The following is a 27,664-nucleotide window of genomic DNA, read 5'->3' as shown; positions in this document are numbered from 1 at the left end:
AGACAGGGTTTATTTTAAACCGATTTGTATAATATATTTCTTTACGCAATTTGAACTTTCATGTTATTTCTAATCCAGATTATTGCTGCAAAACTTGTTGTCTAATAAACCATTTTTTATTGAATTGAATGAGATTTAAAGTTTCTTTGCATCAATCTAATGTGTTATTGACATGTTTGCTGAATACCCAATTTGTATATGGTTGCGGGTTTTCTGTCATATTTTATTTCCGTTATCATACTGTATTATAGATGTATTACTAAAACTTGTTGTTATGATGATTATAAGGTATCTTGTAATATATGTATTATTTAATCAACATTATTTTGTATATGTTATATCAGGGATACATCAGGATTTCTCAAACCGTTATTGCTACATCACCATCTTCGTTTAGTTTTGTCAACTGTCCTTGTTTGATTATAGTTTATTATTTAAGCAATGGTCATTAAATTCGATATAATTGGAGATATATTGTGACTTGGCAGGCATCATTACACGGTCTGCAGTTGCGTATCTACGGGGGGGGGGGGGGGGGGGGGGGGGGGGGGGGGGGGGGGGGGGGGGGGGGGGGGGGGTAAGAGGACACTTTTTTTTTTTTTTTTTGGTCTCGAAATTTGGAAATTTGACATTTTGCTCCGTTGGGGGGGGGGTTAAGGTCACCTTTTTTAGGTCGGCCATGGGAATAATTTTTTTTTATTTTTATTTTTTTAATAATTAAAAAAAAAAAAAAAAAAATCCAAAAGGGGGGGGGGGGGGTTTTAGGTTTTTTTTAGGGGGGTTTTACACACAAAAAATTTCCAAAGGGGGGGTTTAACCCCCAAACCCCCCCCCCCCCCCTCTGCGTACGCGCCTGATTCTCACAGAATCAAACGAAACTTACACTGAATGCTCAAGATTACAAATAAATGTCATTTGCCAGACAATTTGGTAGAAAACATATACTGGCTGAGTAATAAGCATAGAAAGATATTAAGGAAATCAAGGTACCGACAACATGTGTGTAGCCTCATCTTTCTGTGTACAGTGCTTGTTACTTTACCGGGACTGGGCCAAATTTATTATGATTTTGATGACTCCAGAACATTGCAGTACACACCAATACTTGCTACATGATCAATTTGTTTTGATCCATTCCACACCTTTTCTTTCACAATGCAATCGCATGACCAGAACTCAACTTTATCTTTAAGGGTTTAAATGCTTAAACAGCTCGGTCGCTATACTCGCTCGTTCGGGATCTCGTAAAAATATACCGGTTGGTCGCTTTTCTCCCTCGCTTGTTCAGGTTTTGGGAGGGGGAAGGCACAATTTCATTGTCTGCCCCTGACACCACAATACTTAATTGATGGTCTTATTCACATGGGGGGCGCACTAACTCTGAGTCATATTCTGATATAGGATCTCTATGCTCGGAGCAGAACTTCACCGATATAGAATGAATATTCTCTCATTTTCGATGCATTTTCGACTACGAGTACCTCTTCACTCTTCAGTAGGGAATGCATCAATGTCTCTTCGCCACATAATACCCATGCCTGTATCTGAACCGAGCAGCAAGAGGAAGAGCAAATAATCTTTTTTTTTAAGGGTCAAGGGGTGTACAAAGGGTTGTCCCAAGATTAATTATTGAAGAAAAAAAACGAGGAAGAATGAAAAATGGAAAGAAGAAGAATGAAGAATGTATAGAGAGAGGGAGAGGGAAAGAGAGAGAAAGTTGTTCGTCGGCCCTCTTTGAAATCGATCCATACATACTACCTTATCAGTCTGAGAATCCTGGACCCGTCACTAACGACGGCTTCATCTCTCCAAGAAACAATTTAAAGACATTGGCAGTAATCAGTATTCTTTTCATTACCCAAAAGTGACCCTATAAAATAATGACGATCTTAGTTTAAATAAATATGTAGGAGACATTTTGATCGACCCTAAATAAAAAAATAAAAAACTCTCAATAATTGTAAAAAATGGAAAGAATTGTTTTATGCCAGGTAAAGTAACGTGTTTCCAGAAATAATTAAGCGGGCACTGGTTTCATTGGCGGAGGGGGGGGGGGGGTGGGGTACGGGTCTTACTTGTAAACTGCCTTATTAAATTTACAAGAGGGTGCTCGACTGAGGGTCCTATCATCTTTTCTCATCCATTTTTCCGTATCTGGACACCTACCCCATGGACATCCACCCCCAGATAACCACCCCCTTGGAGAATGGTTGTCTTAGGGGGTAGTTGTCTTGGGTGTAGTTGTCCGGGGGTAGTTGAGGGGGTACTAGGAGGTGGTTGTGCTTCGGGCCGGGGGGGGGGGGGTACTCGCATATGCCTTATTAAATTTACAAGAGGGTGCTCGACTGAGGGTCCTATCATCTTTTCTCATCCATTTTTCCGTATCTGGACACCTACCCCATGGACATCCACCCCCAGATAACCACCCCTTGGAGAATGGTTGTCTTAGGGGGTAGTTGTCTTGGGTGTAGTTGTCCGGGGGTAGTTGAGGGGGTACTAGGAGGTGGTTGTGCTTCGGGCCGGGGGGGGGGGGGTACTCGCATATAAGAACATACGGGGGTGTTGCACTCTAATGGGTCACCTTTTCACACAAAATCCCAGAACATGGGTCCCACATTTAACAAAAATACCGTTAAAAATGGGTCCGTTCTTTCAAATTTCCCAAATTTCCAAAATTTTCGTGTGCTTGCAATGCAAACAACCAAAAAACACCCGAAAATTGTGGGAAATTTTTTCAAAAAAAAAAAATGCCCCCGAATTACCTCTAATAATGAGTAGGGGTTTCGAGGCTTAAACGGCACACTCCCATCCTAACCAAATCTGAGTAGGACCCCCTCCCCCCTTGGGCAGGCGCGCCGGAAGCAGTTTTGATTGGGGGGGGCGCAAACATTCTAGGGGGCTCACCTTCAAGGGGCAGTGGCGTAATGAGCAAAAACGTTTGAAAGGAGGGCAGAAGAAAAATTTGCGTCACCATCACTCTTACACGTTACATGCAGTCCCCGCAGAACGTTTTTCAAAGTGGAGTACTAACGATCAGGAAGAGCGTAAATTGGCGTGGGGTCCAGGGCCTGAGCCCCCGGAAGCTCAGATTTTTTAGGCATTACATTACGGTCAGATAAGCATATTTAGATACCTTATTTGTGGCAGCTCTCTAATTGGCGGGGAGTCCAGGGGGCAGAGCCCCCGGAAGCCAAGGGCTTTTTAGGTATTTAATTACTGTCAGATGAGCATCCATTTGTCTGTCTTAGGGCCCTTGGTGGGGTCCGGGGGCGGAGCCCCCGTAAGCTCTAGGCATTAGGCATCTAAGCTTTAGGCATGAATTACGGTCAGATGAGCATATTTTGATACCTCATTTGTGACATTGGCAGGTCACTTATTTTTTCTCTGTCTTTTCTTTCTTTTTCTCTGTAACATACTTCAAAAAGTGAGGGGGGGGGGCTCGAGCCCCCGAGCCCAGCCGTTCTGCAGGCCCTGACAAAAAGGCTTCTTATTAAGCATATATTTCGCCTGACTTTAAATTTGGGAATTTCTAATTTTTCAACAAACGCATTAAAAAGGTATGACTTACACAAAAATTGACAAAAAAATCCTGGAAAATCATGTCATTTCAGCAACATTTTGTAAATCACCGGTATCGAATAAGAAATGACCTACCCCCCCCCCTCCCCATCAGTACGCCATCATGCAGGGGGCAGGGGCACATGTCTTCTCACCCTATAACAAAAAACACACACGCTTTCCCATCCTTTCACAATATGCCCACGATATGCGCGTATCGCTAATATAAACACCTCCATATAGGTGGCATGCGGAATGTTTAGGAAATTTAATTCCTGTTAATTTTCCTTTTCTTTGAATGGAATTAAATATATGATTTAATTCTGGTTTGTATTATTGTTATGCTCTTTTGGCTTAAAAATACAAACCATCTTTACTCCTTTACTGCTTTTCTTCTTCTTTTTTTTGGAGGGGAGGGGGGCGTTGGGGGGGGGGGGGTAAAAATTAGTTTTGCTCCCCACCCCCACTTTTTTTGGTTGGGGGGGAGGTGCCCCCATGCCACCCCACTTCCGGTGCCTATGCCCTCGTGGGTAAATGTCCCGCTGGTAATATTGGCCGGGTGTGATTGACAGGGGTACGTAGGCTAATTGTCCTAGAACCTATAAAAGGCTATACCTGTACCGCTCCTGTATTATAAGTGGCGACCGCCAGATAATTCACATGGTGGCACTATAGGCCTAATGGGCTTCCGTAACACTGTCCCTACTGTCCCAGGTGCAAAGGTGTGTTTGGAGCAAGTTGGCTACCAATGCCTGGAAGTGCGTCTATGCCCTGTTGTCTATAGATGTAGATACGGCTGCCCAGGGAGGTGAGACTTTAACTCACATGCCCTGGGCTGCCGTAGCTATTCAGTGGTCGGCCATGTTATTTTGTCAGCTTAAATGTAAACACGGATTCGGTGAACACTCCTTTGGTCAGCATCTTCTTTAAATATCAATCCCATGCCTTTTTGGTTAAGCGTTGAAACGGAAAACTGACTCCACATTTGCAGCAGGCTAACGGAAATAACTTGCATGCCTTGGCTAAAGACTAGCCTATCCATATATTTATTATGATAGAAATTTCATCGGACTGATAGTCTATAGAAGACGACGTGATTCCAGATGCATTATTCGTGTCCTAATCGTCGACTAGATCGGTCTCTTCTTAACTTGTGATGCTACAAGTTTGTGCTCCATGTTCAATTCTTCTTTCATTTTCAGTCGAGCCGCACGTACGCGAACTGCTGTGATTTAGCGAATTCATAAAACCGGCCGTGGTATGACAAAAGTTCCGCAGCTTCCCTCTCGATCTCATCTCAGACTTCAGAGACAATCAAGGCACGGAACTCACTTGGAAAACAAATCGTTTACATTTCATGATTTACAAGCACATTGTTAGAGTATATCCCAGGCAAAGCACGGCATGGTCAAGGTAGGTTAAATATTGAATAGACCCAGGGAGATGTGACTTGTGAGGGAGACCGAAAGTTAGACCGATACTCGATAGTGATACCAGGTTAGAGCAAATTACAGTTCAGTCGACTCTAATTTAGTATTAATCATTACAGCCAGTCCAGATCGAAGTTGCATCATGACTCCTCGTGTTTCCCGTCGCAACTTAAGTAAACATTGATTGATTATCGCGGTCAATAATGAGAGCTTCTGTATAGCCTACAACACTTAGTTTTAGTATCAGTAAGACAGTATCATCATTGTCATTGTTTGGAATGAATGCACGGAGCATGGCTACGCTGTGAAGACGACAAAACCGGATCTATGTCCATGAGCTTATCACTGAGTGAAAGAATACTTCTTTAAAATTGCGTCCGGCCTACTTATACAATCTACAGTAGATCTAGAACTTAATTGGTGCATGCATGTACCGGTTCAGCAACGACGAACATTTTCATTACAACTAGCCTACAGTATACAGCCTTGCGCACGGGCCAGGCACGGCTCTCCATCTTCATACCATTTGACCCTTCCGCGATCAGTTGGAATTATATTTAAATTTTGCAGGTGGACCTCAAATTAAGTCAGAACTGAGCTGACAGCATCACCATGTTCACGCATTAGACTAACAGACCGTTGAGAGAACTATTTGTGATCTATCTTGTCTCGACCAGCAGATGTTACTTTTGGAGGTGAATGAAAAGGATTTAGATCTACAGAGAACTCGTCGAGCTTTGGCTTTTGAATAGATCCAAATTTAGGTCTAGGTCTACATCTCAACAAATCTAGACCCTAGATTTGGTCTATATCAATCATTGTTAATTTAAATTTGAGAAATCAACATTCTCTTCATACCATATTGTATGCAATATATCATCGGATTTGTGAACTGTTCAAAGTATATCACCTGGCTCAGGCACAACTTTCTATCCTCCCACAATGTTTCCCATACGGTCAAGATTTTCAATCAAGAAAGCTTTTTATATCATCTTGGGGATTCTTTTCATATTTTCGCTGCATCAAAATGGTGTGTTCCACGCGCCCGGACGATTCCTTATTCCAGAGGACGACCAGTATGCTGACGATGAAGTATACCATCAAAATTCACAAGATTTCAGGTACTGGTAACTGGCTTTTCTTGTCACGTTTTTTTAATTTCATTTATTTTAAAAATCTTTGTTGTTATTGGTCCCCTTCTTCCCCCTTCTTGTTGTTGATGTTGCTGTTCCTGTTCTGTTTCCCCCTTAGTCTTTTTTTTTATCGTTCTTGTTCCTCTCCTTGTTCGTGTTTTTCTTTTCCTCCTTCCTATACTTTTCTTTTAACGTAAATGTTCTCAACCGATATACATGTACGGGTATTCATAGGGAAAGCCCTAATGGCTTTATAATTATATGCTGGGGTAAAATTGAGAAGATGACCAATCGAGTAAGACACTCATTTGCATTTCAAGAGGTCTAGAAGCCTTCGGAGAGCGGGTATCCTTTTGTTTCCTTGTAGGTCTTCATATAGACAAGATATACTTCTGATAGGTGAATAAAAGGTACGAGATTCCTTTATTTGCTCATCGGCTTCCTGTCTCGGCCGTTTACATGCCGGAACATGACAGTTACAGTTACACGTATAAGTATCTATATGCCCAATACATGTAGTATCTTGCAAAAACTGAAAAAGGAACTGAATGTTTTCTTAAGTTATGTCCCAATTTTCCCAAAACAAAATCTGAGACTTGTTTCATAAAATTTGTTATCAATAACAAGATTTTCTGTTTTGACAAGAAGCATATCTAGAGAACCATCTATGAACACACTTCCTCTGTGTTGGGACAATGGATTCATGTCATGTATACAACACCACCAGAATGAGCATTCTAGCCTTCCAGCATAACATTCGTGAATGACCGTTTCTTTGAAGAAGAACAAATAACTTCTTGATTTTGATGGAATTGAACAAATGAAATTACAGTTAACAAAATTATTCATACCCCTTGTAAATGTCATGGGGGAATTTCAAGAAGCAAAATAAACAATGAACGGGTAAATAAAGAAAAATGTGTGCTTAAAGGTACTATGTCCCTTTTGCAGCCAACCTCAAATGCTGTAGAACTTTGCAGGAATTATGAATATGTCATGTTTGTCCTATCTGTGAAATTTAAACGTTAGCAGTGTCCTCATATTCAAATTATGCAAGGAAACCCGTTTACTTGCTAGACTTCACTGTCAGACACTGTCGAGTGACTGACTGGCTTTTTTTTCTTCTTTGGTAATAACATACATGAAAAGAATTGTAAAGGGTACATGAGCATTTGTCTACATCAATAACCCACTTCTTGTGATGGCCAAGATTAAATTGATTGAATCTTTGCGCAGCATAAAACGTATGACCATTCGGTACAATTGTCTGAAAATCAAGACTATTACTTTTGGGCTCTATAGCCCTAAAGTCGATTTGACAACTAATAGTCGTTATTTTCCCACTTGAAGACATTTTCAAGCCCCACCTTTTTTAGGGAAGTTCTAAATTAGTATTGTCTTTCAAATGCAGTTGGAATTTAACTTTTTCATTTTTTTGGCCTGCAAATGGGACATAGTAGCTTTAATGTAGACTACCTCAGTTCTCCTTGCATACATTTTTTTGTTTTCATTTTTCATTTTAATTCAGACTTGCATGATATCGATCGCTCTTTTAAAAAATGAATCACTCAAAAAAAGTAGCGTGTAAGCGCTTTATAGAGTTGAAAGCAAATTTATTTTTTGCCGGAATCGTGAATGTTGTTGTCAAATGTGAAAATATCATTCTTTCTAGACATACATACCGTACATGTAGCTACTTATCATCAGTGCACGCACATAATTATGTCGTTTGGAAAGACTATAGTCACCCAATTATTGTGAAGATGTAACTCGACAATGTCTTCATAAAGATGATTTATCCTAAAAACTGACCCCAAATTGTTATGAATTCACAGTCCTTGTGATGTCACATTGATAAAATTAGGCATAATTGCCTAATAAAATAAAAACAGATCTTTACGTAATTCATAGCTAATGAGCACTGTATACACAGCGGAGCAATATCGTGGCAAATGCCATCAATTTTAGCGATTTAACTGACTCACAATTTATCATAACTTCGCGTAATTATCCTATATACCTTTCGACTTCGGGATTTATTATCTCAAAGGTCATTAAGATTATATGTCATGCCTTTAAGTGCACTATCCAGTGGTATTATTCGCATTTTTTTTGTCAATTTTATAGTACAATGGGCTTAAAATGATACACGATGTGAGATGGCTAACGATATCAATGAAGACTCCTTGCAATATTATATGTAGACTTTGCAAAAAGACTCCTTGATGTTGGTGCGATCATTAAAGACGGTCTGTTAATTGAGTACATAGGCGTGTACAGGAAACTTATAGTAGGCCTACAGTACTCGGTAATAAGTTTCAGTTTCATATTTCATATATATTTCATCAATAAATATCAATTCTATAAACAGAGACAAAACAAAAACAGGAAGGGAGTACCTCAATTTGTTCAAATGCATTAATTAAAATACTGAATATAAAATATGTTTCTTTAGCGGTCAGTCGGTCAACGTTCATTCATTTTGTAACCAATATTGTAGATCTATACTTCACTTTGGCGGCTATGGTGTTTTTTGTTTAATCGACTTAGGATTGCTTTATTCGTGATCATTATTATAAATCGTCAGAAGATATGAAGATGACAAGAGACACACCCAAGTCACGACATATTTACCACACAGCGCCTAGACTGTTAACTACATGTATCATTTACAAATGCACATTACCTGATTATGATCGAAGATAGAAGATGAAAATGAACATTATTGTATTTGTTTGTTTTATTTCCGAAAATCATCATACAAACATTAACACAATATAGCAAAATCAAAGACTCATATTACAATAATAGAAAGATAAAACGGTTGGATATTCTATTTCAGAACCATTAATGGCTCTGTTCTTTCATGGAGTCCAATATATTTGCTATGAGAATATAATAAATAATAAAATATAATATTTATGAATAGGTAGGACCTAATTCGTTTTAATCAATGGATATACAATTTCTTGGATCTTAATCAGATAATGTGAAAGTTACACTCCAATACAAAACCATAACATTCAATTCAATGCATACACTATAATTACAGAGGGAAAGAGAGAGAGAAGGGGGGGGGGTGAGGGGTCCAGTTTTAAGACCATATTATCTGCCTACATACTGAAATCTTGTTATTATAACACAATATTTCATATTAATCATAGTTACGCAATAGACAATTAATAACAACACGCTCTTTGAATAACGAATTCATGATAAATAATTACCAAAACAATGAATAAAAAAAAACGTTGCGCTGTCTGAAAGTGTAGACAATATCAGACGTAGCAATGCTAATATGCTTTAGCAATTACCAGCTGATGGCGATTCGATGCTTGAAGAAATATGCCACCCTTGTTTGATTGGGGAAACCAACGATACGGTTTTAGGTTCATTGAGAGGAGGCGCGAAAGGCAATCATCATAGTCTATAATAACATACTGCCAATTTTCATTTTAGGTTCATCGCATTCGTAATAAGCTATTGACAGATTATAAGTTACACGAGAACGAGCTATACTTATAACTTGAGCAGATGTGATTGTTCTCATATATTATTTGCATTATGACCCTATTAGTATTGAGAAGAAACGGACAAAATCCAGGTATATATGAATCAAAATACATGACTATCATTAAGTTCTATGTGCATGGAAGAAATGTTGCATAATAAAATAGGCCTTTTCTTCCAGTTTGCACTTTAAACCAATTACAAACCTTATTATGAAATATGAGATCGTGATATCATATTTTCGACATTAAACCACAAAACCAGACGCTCACACATTAGTTTGTTATTGAATTATTTGTTCATTAAATTAATCAGTCGGCACTCAATTTGTTCGAAACGTATGGAGCTTTGTTTGATATGCCTGTTAAAGGGATCGAATTATCAGGATTTGAAAGATATTCCATCTGCTTAATCCATTTGCATTATGATACTTAATCGCTTCCGCATACTATACTGGAGATGGGAGGTAATCTCCCTGTCATTGTCACGGGAAAATCTCTATGCACTTGTTTTGCTGAACCCCGTACTTTGCTAAGCCCCGTACTATCCTTAACCCCCGGACGCGTTCTAACTTTTTTTGGCTTTTCTCACTGCAATCCTAAGCCACGTATTAGCCATAGCACCGCAATTGCGGAGTTAGCACCACAATTTTGGGGTTAGCCCTGCTATTTTGCAGGGCCAGCTAACCCCGTACTATGGGTGGGGCTAGCCCACTTTGGTAAATACGAGTCTGAACAGAAAGTGGAATAGGCTTAACCCCGGACTATAGGTGGGGCTAAGACCCCCCCCCCCTTTAACCCCACCTACATGTATAGTAAGAGGACACCTTTTTTTTTTTTTTTTTTTTTTTTTTTTTGGGGGGGGGGGGGGGGGTCTCGAAATTTTAAAAATTGACATTTTTCTCCGTAGGGGGGGGGGAGTTAGGGTCACATTGTTTAGGTCAGTCATTGGCATAATTTTTTAAAATTTGTTATAATAATAACCAAAAAAAATCTACAAATGGGGGGGGGGGGTGCGTGCTTAAAAATACACACGTGAACAAAACTAAAAGGGGGTTTAACCCCCCCCCCCCCCCCCCCCCCCCCCCCCCCCCCTGCGTACGCGCCTGGCACCGTCGTTCACCCGTTCTGTATACGTGATCACGATCCTGTGTGTGATGCTTTTAAATTCTCTTTGCGATCATGATAAAACCTGACCTCCAACCCTAACCCTAGTCTCTTCAGTGATCTTTGCGATCGTCTTTTGTTATTTTGGGGTGCAAATCATTTTAACATTAAGAAAGGACTTGAAACATAGCGGGTGGCGTAGTGAGAGCCCATCCATCATATTGAGGGGGCACAAAACGTTTAATGGAGGGGGGGGGCGGCTGCGGAAAATGGAACGCAAATTTATAAGACTACGGACATGATGAGGAAGAGGGTTCGACTCATTATGGTAGATGTTACAGGGGTCTTCTTCTCTCGTCCTTTTTTCTTCTTCCTTTCCCCCTTTTTTATCACACTGTGGGCGCTAATGGGGGATGTGCCCTCCATGATCATTGTTTCTACGCCACTGAACATACTTATCAATGTCTCTGTTTCCTTTTGAAGGATATTATTAGAGAGGGTTAAAGGCATCGTATAATAATGTTAAATCTGAGATGCTTGGCCCTACGTGTTATCAGCGTCTATGATATGGTGTAATATTGAAGCCCCTAAAAAAATTGCGCTTCAAAATGATCATGAAGTGCCTCAGAGAAGTAAAAAATCTTTGAGTGGCCGGTTTTACCATACTCATTTTCCCCAATAGACTGTAGTGTTATAAAAACCGTAAAGAAACTAAAAATAAAATTTCGATTTCCAATTATAAATATCTTGATAATCAGACAGGCGATCGGCTTGTAAATATCATGGGATTCTTGACTGACCTAAAGGTTTATAATTATGATTGCAGCATGAGCTAAATCCAGGATTTTGTTTCAGAATCTGAGGCAATGATACCGAGTCACTTTAAGGTTGAACAGATATCATTTAACGGAAATATTATTGCTCATCATAATGGTTATACTGCAATCGTATGTTTATAATAACATAACCGGCGATGTATGTTGGTGATAAACCTTATCTTATCGAAATACGAGTTTGCATGTTTGTAACTCCTGTTGATGGACTTCGAATCTAAAGGTAAGTATCACTCGTCATCAACTGGTATACTGATGCTCAGGCTTTAAAGGAAATCTAACAACAGCAGCTGGGAGATAATGATAAAGAGAGTGAGATGGGACAACTTGAACATGATACAACTCCCTTCCACAACCTCCACACTATATATTTTACCGGACTTTGAGACGTAATAATATAATGGACAATAATCGAATCGTACAATTACGTCAGGAAGGTGAAGTCTGGTCAAGTCGTCGACGAAGGCTGTAGCTGAACATTTAGGAGTAAATTTTTTTTTTCTCCATTGAGATCAATATATGTTTAACCCTCAAACACCGTTGAATTTACAAGTCAAGCACGGTTACAAAAGAAGTGAGAAGAAAAAAAAACGAAAAAGGATGTAAGAATATAATTAAGCAATGTAGCAGCAATAACCTTAAATGTTTGCATTCGTTTTCATAATGAGTTGCATGACAAATTATGATTTGATACAAAAACGGATGTAACAATATGGAATGTAGCTTTTATTCATTAAAGCTATAACTTAAAATGTTTGCATTCGTTATTATTACGAGTTGCGTGGTAAATGTCAATTTGATACACAAAATAATTTTTTTTTTTTTCTTCTTTTCTTGACATTGCTTATCTGATAACATTGTATCAGCAGGATGAGCATCATCATATTCACATGGAAACAAATAGTCATTCTTCAAAGAAATTATGTAGAAGTTAAAAATATTGTAATTTGTAATTAATGTATTTAAATCAGGTAAATTTCAATGCATGCAATTTATTTTAGTCCAATAAATGCATTTTCAATTCAATCGGATATCATCTAGCTGGTTGTGAAAATAAAATCAGCTGAATACCTCTGTTAAAGGTACTATGTCCCATTTGCAGGCCAAAAAATGAAAAGGTTTAATTCCAACGGCATTTGAAAGACAATACTAATTTAGAACTTCCCTAAAAAAAGGGGGCTTGAAAATGTCTTTAAGTGGAAAAATAACGACTATTAGTTGTCGAATCGACTTAGGAGCTATAGAGCCAGTAAGTAATAGTCTGATTTTTCAGACCATTGTACCGAATGGTCGTACTTTTTATGCTGCGCAAATATTCAATACGTTTAATTTTGGCCAAAATGTTACAAGAAGTGGGTTATTGACGTAGACAAATGCTCATGTACCCTTTACAGCTCATTACCAAAGATGGAAAAAGCCAGTCAGTCACTCAATAGTGTCCGACAGTGAAGTCAGCAAGTAAACGTGTTTCTTTGCATAATTTGAATATTGGGACACTGCTAATGTTTAAATTTCATAGGACATACAAGGCATAATCATAATTCCTACAAAGTTCTACAGAATTTGATGTTGGCTGCAAAAAGGACATTGTATCTTTAACAAGCAAGATAATCTGAAATTATTCCCAATTTTTTCATTCAAACGAAGTACAGTACAGTGTATTACATAAACAAGCAAGAGAGACAGAGGCCCGAATTCACAAAGCAAGGTTTGAGCTCAGACCAAGGTTTGAGGTCAAACCTCCTTTTGTTTCGCCAAACCTCCTTTTGTTATTTACAAACCTGGTTTGTAAATAACGAAAGGAGGTTTGGCGAAACAAAAGGAGGTTTGAGCTCAAACCCGGTCTGAGCTCAAACCTTGCTTTGTGAATTCGGGCCATTGTGTAGGGAAAATTTGTAAAAACGGTTAGAAATACAAGACTTCGTATTTTAGGAGGCTTGCTTTGAGCATTATGCTTTTAATTTTTTAATCGCCTCCCGACACTTACTGCAGCAAGATTACACGACGCCAACGCACTCTTCACACAGCCACTTATACAAAATTCATGGAAAGACTCTTTAATAACTCCCTAACGACCCATGACTTACCTGATACCAGCAGTGTAAAATGTAAAGGGAAAGAAAGATAGATAATTTTAGAAAAAGGAGACGGAGCTCCCAGAAGGACCCATGGAAAGGGTCTTCTCATTTGGTGATATGGATAGGTCCTCCGTGGCATGCACATCATGAATAAATTGGTTACACCACGAGGCAATAGGTCTTGAGGGAAAGATCATTTTAGAAGACACTGACGTGAGGACGGATAAAGTATGATATTTGTTGTTGTCGATGTTCATTTACAGTCATGAGCAAAACTAATGTCCTCCTGTCTTAACCTTTCGCATACATGGGCAATCTTAAACTCAATTAAAAGTAATGGTCTTAGCGGAGGTGTTGTGGAAGTTCTTCACACACATACAAATAATAAAAATGGCCCCGGGGATGATTTAAAAAAAAAATAACGTTATAAAAGATAGAATATGATTTTTGTTATTGTCAATGTTCATTATTCAGAATATGTTTACATGCATGATGCAGTTAGTATGAAAAAGTACTTCAGTCTTATTATATCGCATACCTGGAAATATTAAGCTCTGTAGAACCAGAGGCATCGGTGGAAATTATCCTCGTACTCAAATTTGAAAGTGGCCCTTCGGGGGTTATTCATATTTACATGTTTAAGACACTGACTTTCTCGCGAACTTGTCATGTTAACTTGATGAAGTATTGAATAAATAAAGGGATATGATTTTTGTTGTTGTCAATAATTATGTAAGTGAACAAACTTGATGATTTAGAAGTTGTCACAAAATACCAAAAGGTGTGATGAATTGTGTGCATTTAAAGAACAATTTCATTTTACACTGAGAGTTATTTCAAAGAGAGTCAAAGCCTCTTGATTTTTTGCTGTTGAATAGTATGAAATAAAAAGTTACAGACGTAAGTATTTCCTACACAGTACAACGTGCGTTGCTCGATGTTCCCACTCGGTAGGTTTAATAACTGATCGAAACACAAATATTAATTCGTTTGTGATAATGTCAAAGTCAGTGTCCGCGATAAATACACAGATGCACACAGATTTCAAGTTGTTTATTAACTTCAGAGCAAATATAGAAACCACCTCTGTATCCATTGACCCTGCTTTGTCAAAGACTTAAGATCGAGTTCTTTCTTATAATAATGCTAAAGCAGTCAATTAGGCTCAGGTTTGAACATTAAAGTGGTTAATAAGTCACAGCTCTTGTTGGTAATGTCCATAAGCACATTTAAACTTTAGTAGCACACTCGTGAACTGGTATGACTAGAAAACGTATTTGTGGTATCTGAATAGTATAAAGGGGAACAAACTTTCCGTGACTACATAGTAATTCAGTTTAAGCTAGGGGTACATAGTAGTTGGTAGTGGGGGTGGTGGTGGCGATGTTGCGTGGTAGTGATGGCAGAGGCGGCCCTCCCAGGGGGGGGGGGCAGAGGGGGCACAGTGCCCCCACTTTTTCACGCATCCGAAGAGTGCGCCTTTTTACACAGGAAAGTGCCCCTATTAGTAAAAATGCCCCTTCAACTCTGATAAGTGCCCTTTTTTTTGGTAGCTTGCCCCTTTTCCTTCGACAAGTTCCCAATTTCTCTTTGCAATTAGTGTCCATTTTCCATTCTCATAAGTGCCCTTTCTCTGGTAAATCACCCTTTTCAGGTACGAGAAGTTACTCCTTTTCATTTCAGATAAGTGCCCCTTTAAATTATTTTCTTTCAACTAATGAACATTTTCCTTTATTATAAGTGCGGCTTTTTCATTCACATAAGTGCCCCTTTTCATATTTGGTCATTGCCCCTTTTCAGGTGCGATAAGTGCCTCTTTTCATTTCTGATAATTTTCCTTTTAACAATGATACGTGCCCCTTTTCGTTTCTAATAAGGGAATTATCCCCTTTTCACCAATGCCCCTTTTTACCTTTTTATAAATGCCCCTATCAAAATCTGATGGGAGCCCATTTCCCGTCAACAAATGCCCAATTCCCTATTCTCATGATTGTTTTTTTTCCCTGGTGAGTGCCTCTTTTTGAGGGTGTAAGAAGTGCCCTATTTTCACCTTTGGCAATTACTCTTTGTAATTTGACACGTGCTCCTTTTCTTTTCTGATAAGTGTCCCCTTTTCCTCTCATCGTTAAACGCGCCCCTAATTTCAAGCGACTAAGAGCAATTTCCCCCATATCTCGCTCGCTGCGCTCGTATGCATCTATAGATGATATACTAATAGGTCTTTTCAGTCTTCTGTTATGAGAATGTGCTTATAAAACCCCGTCAGGATTGGGTTTTTATCCTCTTTATAAGATGTAATTTTTCGCACTGCGACCTCACATATCTTATTTTTTTTCCTCGCTCGCTCGCTCGCAAATAATTTTTCAGACTATCACATCCAACTGCAAAGCATGATGCTTAAGCAATGTCTTGTATGGTGTATAAAGTGAAGCAAATATTGTAATCACAATGTAAGGGTATATACCCATGTCTAAAGAAATGCATACGTTTTCGCTTTGAGATTTCCCTTTGTAGGTGCCTTTTGTCTTGGTGCCCCCCACTTTGGAAGTCGCTCGGCCGGCCGGCCGCCCCTGAGTGATGGTGTTGTGTTGTGTGAGTAACGGTGGAAATGGTAAAATGATGTTGGTTGTGATGTGGGGTGAGGTATTGTCACTCATACATCTTTGATCATACACTCATTTATTCACGAAACCTACTTTGTAGTAGCGCGTGTCCGCCGTTGATGGTGCACGAGCATCATGGAGGGAAAAAACGGGGGGGGGGGGGGACCATTTCTATCATGGACGAAGTGGGACAGAAAGAGGAATAGAAGTATCCAAAAGAAAACAAAATCGTTTCGCGTTACATTATTTTTGCATCTTTATTCATCTTCCCTCCAGTCTCTCTCTCTCTCTCTCTCTAGGCTATATATATATATATATATATATATATATATATATATATATATATATATATATATCTCTCTCTTTCCCACCTCCCAATTCACGTAGGTTTCCCCTCACCTTCCTTTACCATTGTGGGGGGGGGGGGGGTGAATTTGCCCCCCACCCCGGGTCTACACCCTTGCTATTATGCTCGAGGGATCCTGGCATGTGACAGTCATAAAGTGACAGATTATTGTCTTGGGTCTGTTGCCTTTACCACCAATCTTCTCTTGATCGAACCCAGGAGCGTTCCAGACTAACCAGTTCGATCATATCATCGATGGTGCACGAGCATCATGGAGGTAAAACATGGGGGGGGGGCACATTACTTTCATGGTCGAAGAGGGACAGAAAGAGGGATAGAAGTATCCAGAAGAAAACAAAATCGTTTCGTGTTACATTCTTTTCGCGTCCTTTACTGATCTCCCTCTCCCATCTCTCTCTCTCTCTCTCTCTCTCTCTCTCTCTCTCTCTCTCTCTCTGTATATCTTTCCAACCTTCTCCCAATTCACGTAGGTTTTCCCTCACCTTCCTTTACCATTGTGGGGGGGGGGGGGTGAATTTGCCCCCGGGTCTACACCCTTGCTCTTATGCACGAGGGATCCTGGCCCTGTGACAGTCATAATGTGACAGATTATTGTCTTGGGTCTGTTGCCATCACCATCAATCATCTCTTGATCGAACCCAGGAGCGTTCCAGACTAACCAGTTCGATCATATCATATTTTAGATAGGAAAATATATCTGAAATGCTAGTACCCTCTTAAAAACAGGATGAAACCTGGATACGCAGATACTCTTCATTGTCAGGAATCGTCATGTTTTATTCATAACTAACTAGTTAAATCGGTTAATCAGGAGTATATACATTATATGTCACAGAATGAGCTATACAAGAACTCACTATCATTGTGATTACTATCCTCATCATTGTTGTATTTTAATTATCATTATTTTCATCACTTTCATTATTATTATGATAATGAATTACCCCCTGGTTCCTAACATTAAATTATTATTATTATAATCAATATATTCGTAATCATTTACCATAATCTTTATTGGTTTTATTATCATCATTCTTATTACTAATATTTCTAACTTTCATTTTCATCGATATTGCATTAATACCATGGTTTTTTTTCTTCACTTGATTCATTCGATTAGACACTGTTTTTTAATCATGTATGCACCTTGAATCTTGAAAAGTGCCATGCTGCGTACTTGTTAGCCCAATATATATATATATATATATATATAATATATATATATATGTATATATGTATATATACATGTATATATACATATATATATATATACAGTATATGAGAGTATATAGTGGGATACATATACATGTGTATCCCCCCCCCAATATCTTCAAGGTAGAAACATTATCTTATTAATGTCGTTTAATTTGTTTGCATTTAAAAATTCAGTTTCCAATAATGACAATTAAATACACACAAATAAGAATAAAAAAACTGATTATCCGATCTTTACAAATACAGTTAACAAAGGGTTTATGTTAAGACACGAAACACAGACAGATAGACAACGAGAAGAAAACTGGAAAATGTCTATTCAGGTGTAGATCATCGGGGTAATAGCATATTTGTAAAGCGCTTAGAGACATTTGTATTAAGCGCTATATAAAAATTAAACATTATTATTATTATTATTATACCGAATGTACATCGATTTTTTTTCAAATGAAAACAGTATTCAATCATGCACCTTTACCATGCGTTTATGCAAGAGCCAGCTGATTGGTATATTGTTGCAGTCAAGAAAAAAAGAGAAGAAAAACGAAATCACTTCGCAAGTGTTGTACGTTGGACATGTTGATGATCAGGCATTATTATAAGCACGTATCTTTCCAGTTACCATGGTAATGATTCCATAAATAATAAAAGGATCCAATAACGATGCGTGTTAATTTGTGCGGTAGTCTTTTTTTTTTAATCAAGGGCAATAACACGAATCGGGTGAATTTTTTATGCTCAAAGAAAATACCCATGTGAAACTTGATAAACACTATTGTCCATAAAGTTGAAACTCTTTTTCTTACCTCTTTATGAATTGATCGTAAAAATGAGGTTTAATTCATTCTTGATAGATACCGTCGATATCTTATCAGAATTTTACCTATCAAGAATAAACCCTTTTCTCATAACTATTTAACGGAAAGAGGAAATTATTTCAACGTTATGGGCAAAAGTCTATTTTTTAAAACCGAGAAATTAGTAGTCATTTTGAGGCCAGATATCTTTGGGGTAAAAATTAATCATAACTGGTCAAGCTATTGTCCACTTGTACACAGCAAATTGTTGACTTACTATTGGGCACCATTGAACCAAATATTTCTACCGCTTTGATACGATCATTATTGCTTTATTCCACTGTGTGTGACGGTGTATGGTACAATTGATATTACCAACGACAACAGCATTAACATGAAAGGCAACATGACTCTATCAAGTTTCTTCCACGAGTCGTGTATAGATTTGATTTGATATGATTATATTTGATTTGTCGAGTTTATGCATTAGATATAAGGGATGTGTAAACAATGAGATGGGATGAGATGGAAACTTGACAAGTTTATTTCCATAATTACCGCAAAGACTTAAACAACAAACACCTAAGCAATAAAATACTCGTGCGTCTCCTATTCAAATGTGTGAACATGACGGTGACATGAATCTTAATCTCATATCTGAACGTTGTTTCTATAGGAAGAACAGTAGGGTCCTAATGAAATTCCATCAAACTTGATTTCTTGAAAGTCTTCGTGCTTTTATATATTTCACCGCCGATACACATGAACTTGCGGGTACATTTACAGGGGACTGTCATGTCTTGCCAAAATATCAACTTTTAAAACTCAACGAGCGAGGAACTTTTAAAGGCTGTATCATTAAGGCCAGCCACTGGTCGTGCAATGCATATGAATTATTAGTGTTTTAAGGTTTTTTTTTTTGGGGGGGGGCTGGGGGGGAGGGGGGCTGGGGAGGGGGGGGGAGGTGTATTCAACATATGGCATATATAAAGGGAATAGTCTCGTTGCCAGAGTATGAGATGATGTTTGATCGAATATTGGTAACTTTGATATGTTCATGAGGGCTACCAGCCCTTTACTATCTCCATATGGCGATGGTGTCAAGAGTCTGCTTGTGGTAATTGTTAATTATTTACAGTATGTCATTCACGGCATATCATTAATAGTGTATCATAATCGAAATTGGTGGGGCTTTAGGTATGGCATCTCATTTTAATTGAACCATTATGATTTACAATTTTCACACCTTTCCATATCAACATGAGCATGGGCGGAAAGCCGGGGGTGGGGGGGGGGGGCAGTGGATCCCCCTACGATCTGGAAAGGAATGTACACTATATGAAATGCCCCCCCCCCCCCGTCACGATCTTCCATTATTCCCCAAACCCCAAATAAAACAACCAAACGATTTTGTTTTTTGCTCGCTTGCTTGTCAGAAAATTTGGATTTGATGTTCACGCTCGTCATGTATGTTTTGGAGTACAATAACGTGTCTCCATCACCTTTGGAAAGTGATTTCCGCCCATAAACATGAGTCAAGTGAACTATTCCGTCCTCGATCGTTGAGACATCCAGGGAAACATGCTTCAATGATTATGTGTGGCCTTCTGGATCCTATTAGGAGGTGCTATAGCAAGATATAGGAAACGGTATACAGGTCACGGATACTAGTCTTAGACTAGGGCTAGCCCGACTTATTTTCTTCGACGCAACATGATCCAGTGGGGGAACTCCACTAGCCTGGATACCAGGCTCCCTTGCTGATTAACATTGAACACAATATAACTGAATTTATCAGGTTTCGTTCTTATGCATTTTCATTCATCGGAACGCGAGACGGATCGATTAGCTTTCAATTAAACACTGGCTAGCAATTCAAAGTGTTGTTCACCCATTCTTATTTTGTTTTAATGTAAAGATTGTAATTATTCTAATTTCTATACATTCCTTGTTCATTCACAGATATTCCGTCCAAAGAAAATCGCATTGCAAACCAAAGGAGAAGGTCGTCTTTCTCAAGACACACAAGACAGCGAGCAGCACCGCCGTATCTATCATCGAGCGCTACGGTTTCAACAGAAACTTCACCTTCGCATTATCGAACAGCGCCCTCAAGTTCTACCATGCTCCTCTCTTCTCACGCAGTATGGTACACGAACTCTCGGACTCTGCCATTGGTTGGAAGAAGGCCGATGGCTACCACATGTTAACCAATCATGCGCGGTTCAACAAAGCCGAAATGGATGACGTAGTACACAACGCGACATACTTCACAATCGTTCGCAACCCAGTCGACCAATTAGAATCAGCGTTTGGATACTTCGGTCTTGGCAAGTCTATGGGTTTCAAGAAAAATGATCAGCTGGAAGAATTCATGAAGGATCCCAAGAAGCACTTTGGTTCCGTCAAGAAAGGCTATTGGCAGTTTGCCAAGAACAACCAACTTTTCGATTTGGGTCTTGACCACAAATACCACGACGATTCAGACGTCGTAACCGACACCATCCACAAACTCGACCACGATTTCGATCTGGTCATGGTCAGTGAGTACTTTGACGAATCGGTGATTCTCTTGCGTCGATTGCTATGTTGGGACATCGAAGATGTTCTTTATATTTCAAAAGCTATACGTAGCAAAAGCCATCGTCTCCAGATGGATGTCAACTTGCGAGAAAAGATTCAAGCTTGGAACAAAGCAGACGTGCAACTTTATCAACATTTTAACAAGACGCTGTGGAGAAAGATCAAAGAATATGGACCGACTTTTCAGCGTGATTTAGATTATTACAGGACCAGATTGGGCGAGGTGGCGGAAGAGTGCATCGACCTTAGCCAAAAGAATAGTCGGGATGTTCGTGAGGTTAAGTATGTCCTCAGAAAGGGCGCTCCACATTACTGCCAGGAGCTTTTGTGGGGAGACGTGGAATACACTAGATTCATTCAACGTCGGATGTGGGATAGGGGTATACTGCTACCCCATCCTAAAGCTCAGGGATAATTTCTGTACTGCTGAGAGTCTACAGTGGTTACAAATATTTTCAAATATGATTAACTTTACATTTATTCTACTGATACAAATTCAGATTACCAACACTGCAATCTGCTGCTCACAATATCTTGATGTGTCGACGGCCATGCTCCATAATACATCACTAACTGAATGATGGTGTGTCATGATGCTCGAGTACAGGAGTCGGAAATCGCTCTTTGTATGCATTCATCGAAATATGGCGCAATTACTGCAGTAATGTCGGTGTCGGTAAAATACCCTGCCTTAAAAAAGACTAACAAACTGTAAACAATTTCAATTACATGTTATTAAAACAAACGTGCTTTGCTATTCAATATATTGCTTCCTCGTTGCAGCTGCCTTTATTACCATTGCAATCGCTCAATCATGTATTAACGTTAACTAACTAATGTGCAAGATCATTATTCTGAAATAGTCATTGTACGAGGCGTCATTTTGATTGCGTTTATACCTGCGCTAATCACAAAACAGGATATGTTATGCTTGACCCAGGAATTTATCCCAATGTTTGCATGTGCCATTTTGAATACCATGTCACTCCCACAATGTGCATCAAGGATTGGAGTCGATGGCGGAGATCTACGTCAGCGAACTGACGCAGGCGTGTGCTACAGGCACTAGACTAGTAACAACTGAAGATGAAGGGCATTGTAAGGATATCAGAAGAAAGGCGGGGTGATGTAAACAGGATGGGCAGGAAGAGATAAATCTTTATGGACAGGGGAGTGTTTATTTAAAGCTCCTCTGCACTATAGTTTGGCCAAGAGGGATTAGTACCTCCCTGCGTGGTCAGCGACAGGTGGTTATTTCATTAAGCTCTCAATTAACATAAGAAAAACGGGATCATGGGGGACCAATGGTCACCGTTTATGCATTGTTTGCTATATAGAGGGCGCAAGTAGCTATCAGTAGTGCAGTGGGGATTTAAAGAGGTCGGTTGAAACTACGGCATTGCATACGTACATATGTATTCAGTTGGGTATGAAAAGAATATGAATATACAAAAAAATACAATCGAAAACAGGTGGGGGGGGGGGGGTAGACCGATGTATGGACAAGTACCAGACATTCTTCCTCAGTCAGTCTTTATCATTTTCTTCGTATTATTTCTACTTATCGTAGTGCAATGTCTACCAAGGTATTAAATCTTATTTCGTGAGAATATACAGTGCAGTAATTTATTTTTCTTCATCATATGGTGTTCATATTTATTGTATCATGTTTGAATATCAGTTTGTTCTTATCACATTTGAGTATTTGGAAAGTATTACCGGATGATGCAACCTGTTTCTTTGTTTGTTCGTTATATATTCTTTAAATTTGTTTTGCAAAAAAATCTTAAAATACTGCTATTAAAGTGCAGTTGGGTTTAGGTTTAACTCGGACTTCTAACAACAAAAATATTTAATAGTTATTGCGACACTTGTTAGAGTTTGCTGCTAGTCGAAAGATGGCTTATACTGTATAATAACCGTTGTGAAATTTTGAAAACGTAAATAGAATAAAGAGGCATACATCCGAGATATATTTGAATGATTTGCTTGTCAAATAAGTCGAAAATATATGTTTTGTCGGTATCAATGCGGTACAGTAGAAAGTAGGACGCAAAACTAACGTAGCTGATTTTTGTGTTGCTTCTTTCAAACCCGTTTTCTTTTCTCCTTTCATCTGTGTGGTATGGTATCACTCGTTGGTTTTAAGCAGTAAATGGCACCCTTGTTTGTCCATTTCAGAAATATCAATAGATTGATTGATTGATTTTTATTCGACAAGCTTCCAACATACAACAATATACAATAATAACAGATCAAAAAAAAGTCAGCTTGAACAGGATAACCCACGAAAGCTCGAGAGCTTATTTCCAGTGGGGTCCCTTACAGACATGTATAAAATTAATAAGTTAAAATAGTAATATTTACAGACAGATAAGAAAATTAAAAGAACTACTTATTAAAGATAATAATAACAACATTTAAACTGATGATAGAAATGATATTAAGTACAAGAAGAAAAAGAAGAAGGAGAAGAAGAAAAAGAGGAGAAGGAAGAAGAGGAAAATAATGATGAATTTGTAGAAATTCTATAACGTACGAAAACATAAGTATATACAACATGAAAAAGTATGAACCGACAGAAGAATAAAAATTTCAATCATATAACATGTCATTCACTTCTCTTCTCTGACTGTCAAGTATTAGGTATTCCTTTAATTTCCTCTTAAAATGATCATAGTTTCCTATTTCTTTTACACCATTGGGAAGGGAATTCCAATGTTTTATGGCATTGTAATAAAACGAATTTCCAATACTACCTACTCTTTCAGGTAAGTTAAAGTTGAATCGTCTATTTCTTGTATTATAATCATGTACGTCAGTAACAAGATCGAAGTTGGATCGAATATAATGATTCGACCTAGTATGGTATATTTTATGCACATGATGCAATACGAGTTGTTTTGATCTTTGGTCGACTTCAAGAAAACCAGCTTTAGAAAGTTCGCTGTAGCCAACATGAGTTCTTGGACCAGAACAGTTGATAAATCTCACCATTTTGTTCTGTATAATCTTCAACTTCTTTTGATCTGACTTGTTTATGTTACTATACCATGCAGGGTTAGCATAGTCAAATAAACATTGAATAAGAGCAAAACAGAGTGTACGTCTTGCTTTTAAATCCATACAACTTTGATATCTGTACAAAAATTTCAGACGAGAATTTGCTTTTTTTACAACTGATTCTACTAAAGATGAAAATGAAATTGCGCTAGCCAACTCAATGCCTAAATACTTCACAGACTCTTTTCTCTTGATTGCTTGATTATTGTGTGTCACTTTGAATTCAAATGACTTTTTAGAACTACTTTTAGAACAAAATAAAATGCTTTCTGTTTTTCCCAAGTGTAAAGAAAGCTTATTATCAGTCATCCAATCGACACACGTAGACAGCTGTTCACTGAGCTTTTCCTCAATATATTTAGGATCAGGATTTGAATAGAGTAGTACGCTGTCATCTGCGTACAATAATAGTTTGAAGTCTTTTATACAAATACACATATCATTTATATAACTTGAAAATAGAATTGGGCCTAAAATGCTTCCCTGAGGAACACCGCAAGTTATAGGCATTAGTTTGGAACGAATATCATGAATGGCCACTACTTGGTGCCGATTAGATAAGTAGGATCTAAACCAATCTAAACTTGCCTTATCAAAACCCATTAGTTGTAACTTCTTCAATAAGACGCAATGATTAACTGTATCAAAAGCTTTTTGCAGATCAAGGAGCACCATACCAACAAAGCGCCCTTGGGAAGTTTCTCTCCTCAAATAATCAGTCAAATGAATTAGACATGTTTCAGTCGAATAATCATGTCGAAAACCAGATTGAAATTCATAAATTATATCATTTTCTTTGAAGTATCTTTCAATTTGAACACAGACCGATTTTTCTAGAATCTTTGATGCTACGCTTAAAACACTAATAGGTCTATAGTTGCTAACATCAGTTTTATCTTTCTTTTTATAAAGTGGAGTCACTTTTGCTATTTTCATATCCTCTGGAAAAGTACTCGTCAAGATAGATAGGTTCATTAAGTAACTTAGAGGCTTAAATAAAACCTTCGCACCATCTTTTAGAAATTTAGCTGGAATCAAGTCTAACCCAGTACTTTTTGATACATTCAACTTACGTAACTCTTTGAAAACAAATTGTTCACTGATTGGTAATAACTCGAAGCTGTTTTCACGTACACCTTTTCTTTCGTAAAAGTCACGAATACAATCATTGTCTGCGCTGAAAAAGTCTTTGGAAGGGGGGAGTTTGTCTACTAATTTGGCAGCCACATTTGTGAAATGAGAATTGAATTCATCAGCGATGGCCATCTTATCATGACATAATTCCCCATCAATTTTAATGACAGATTCTTGTTCTTTTCGCTTCTTATTTTTCAATCCTAAGCTTTTTAGATTCTGCCAAAGTTTTTTCGAATCTTGTTTATTTTCTTCTATCTTGTTTTGTAAGTAAACGAGTTTAGCCCTTTTCACCTCTCTTTGGACCATATTTCTTAATACTCTGTATCTTTTATAGAGCTTCTCATCTTTTGCTCTTTTCCTCCATTTTTTGTATACTATATTTCTCTCTTGAATTAGGGAAAGAATATCTTTAGTCACCCAAGTTTCTGATCTTTGTTTTATTCTTATCCGTTTCAGTGGCGCTATCATATTCAAATTTGAGATAAAAACATGTTGAAATATTGACCATGCCTCATTTACATCTGTACAGTCAGTTATTCGTGACCAATCAACAACAGATAGTTGAAGATTGAAAGACTCTTCTGTATATTTTTTCATGGATCTGATATCATTAGTCCTGTGATGACCTATAGCCAGTCTAACATTTTTCCGTGTACAGAAAGTAAAATAATGGTCGCTAATACCTAGATCAATGACACCACTTTGACTTATTTTATTTTCTTTGGTACAACCAATATGATCCAATAGAGAAGAACATGTAGGTGTAACGCGTGTTGCCTCTTTAATGAGTTGACTAAACCCATGAAGACTCAACAAGTCAATATATTTTTTAGCCAGTGGCGATTTGCGAAGAAGACAAATATTCATGTCTCCTAAAAGAATTATTTCGTCATCCTTTTTTAATGTATCAAGAATATTGGACAATTTCTCGATAAACAAATTGTTTTTCGGAGGTCGATACAGAACGCCAACAACAATTGGTTTTGATCTTGGTATAAGCAAATTTATCCACAGGGATTCCGTATCTCCAGTACTTATAGCATCCATAATATTAAATGCAATATCATTTTTGATATAGAAACATACACCACCTCCAGAGCCAGAGGATCGATCATGGCGTATGATTTTATATCCGTCTATTTCAATTTCTTCATCATTTATGGAATTGTTTAACCATGTTTCAGTGAAAGCAATAATAGACAGCCTTTTTCTTTTAAAAAGAATTCTAAGTTCCGATATCTTGTTTAGAATAGACCTCACATTGAGGTGTAAAAAATGAAGACCTTTAATTTTAAACTTTTCTTCAAATTCTTGAAAAAGAGAAGTGTTTTCATCTTTGAGGTTTGGCTGAATTATTCTTGCTATCGCTTGCTTTTCAGGTGTAACGCGCGTTACCTTAAAATAGTTTTCTTTTAGTCTATCCTCGTTTTGGCTTTCTTTCTCTAAACAATCGTCAGTAAATATTGATTCACAAAAAGATGGCAGACAACATGTTAAACAATTCCACTTCTCATCAGGGCATTCATAATATAACCTGCGGTACTCTGAAAAACTGATAGCTTGACAATTAGTGTGAAACCATTTTTTACAATAAGAACACAGAAGGCCGTGTTGATTACATTTGACTGGCTTATCACAGTTCCCACAAGGGAACTTATATTTTCGACCGTCAACTATAATTTTCGGATCATCACTAGATTTTGTCAAACTTTCACTTAATTAAGAAATAATCTTTATTGATATTCATTGAACTTGCATTATCAGTATTTATATTTGCCTACGAATTTACAAGTGCATTTCTATTTTAACTATTCTGCAATAAATTAGCTCGTCAGTTATTCGTATTTTTAGATAAGCATATTTCTTTGCAGCACGAGCAAAACTATTTCTCAAAATTTTCTTGAGTGAAATAAAAGAACCTCAAAAGCACGAATTTCAATTTCGATTTTGTTCTTGTCACTTAGTTCTTGCGGTGATAATAGTATGTTGACGAGTTTGTATGGATATATATACATATTTGGAAATTGTTAAACTGTGTCATGGGGGGGGGGGGGAGGGTGTCGTATAGGATAGAGAGGGCTAAAGCTACAGAGAGAGATGGTAGAGAGATAGGGGAAGAGAGAGAGAGGGAGAGAGAGAGAGGAAGAGAGAGAGAGGGAGAGAGAGAGGTGAGAGAGATAAGAGAGAAATATATGTGGGAGAGAGAGAGAGAGAGAGATGAGGGAGTGAAAGGGAGATAGAGAGAGAGAGA

The 27,664-nt window shown here is 38.1% G+C and overlaps 1 protein-coding gene across 1 annotated transcript; it reads left to right on the top strand.

The window, feature by feature from the left end:
* The first annotated feature begins 4,255 nt into the window (after positions 1–4,255).
* LOC754624 (galactosylceramide sulfotransferase) lies at positions 4,256–23,238 on the top strand. Its single transcript, XM_030991459.1, has 2 exons — positions 4,256–6,109; positions 20,593–23,238. Exons 1-2 carry the CDS (start codon positions 5,931–5,933, stop codon positions 21,626–21,628), a joined length of 1,215 nt encoding a protein of 404 aa, XP_030847319.1. The 5' UTR covers positions 4,256–5,930; the 3' UTR covers positions 21,629–23,238.
* Positions 23,239–27,664: the final 4,426 nt, after the last annotated feature.

Source organism: Strongylocentrotus purpuratus, unplaced genomic scaffold (assembly GCF_000002235.5).
Source record: "Strongylocentrotus purpuratus isolate Spur 01 unplaced genomic scaffold, Spur_5.0 spur5_scaffold_2, whole genome shotgun sequence".
Taxonomy (NCBI): domain Eukaryota; kingdom Metazoa; phylum Echinodermata; class Echinoidea; order Camarodonta; family Strongylocentrotidae; genus Strongylocentrotus; species Strongylocentrotus purpuratus.
This window is presented reverse-complemented; position numbering and strand designations above follow the sequence as displayed.

Coding starts and splice junctions, on each gene's coding strand:
- LOC754624 (XM_030991459.1), top strand. CDS start 5,931: ATGTTTCCCATACGGTCAAGATTTTCAATCAAGAAAGCTTTTTATATC. Junction 6,110..20,592: donor CAAAATTCACAAGATTTCAG/GTACTGGTAACT, acceptor GTTCATTCACAG/ATATTCCGTCCAAAGAAAAT.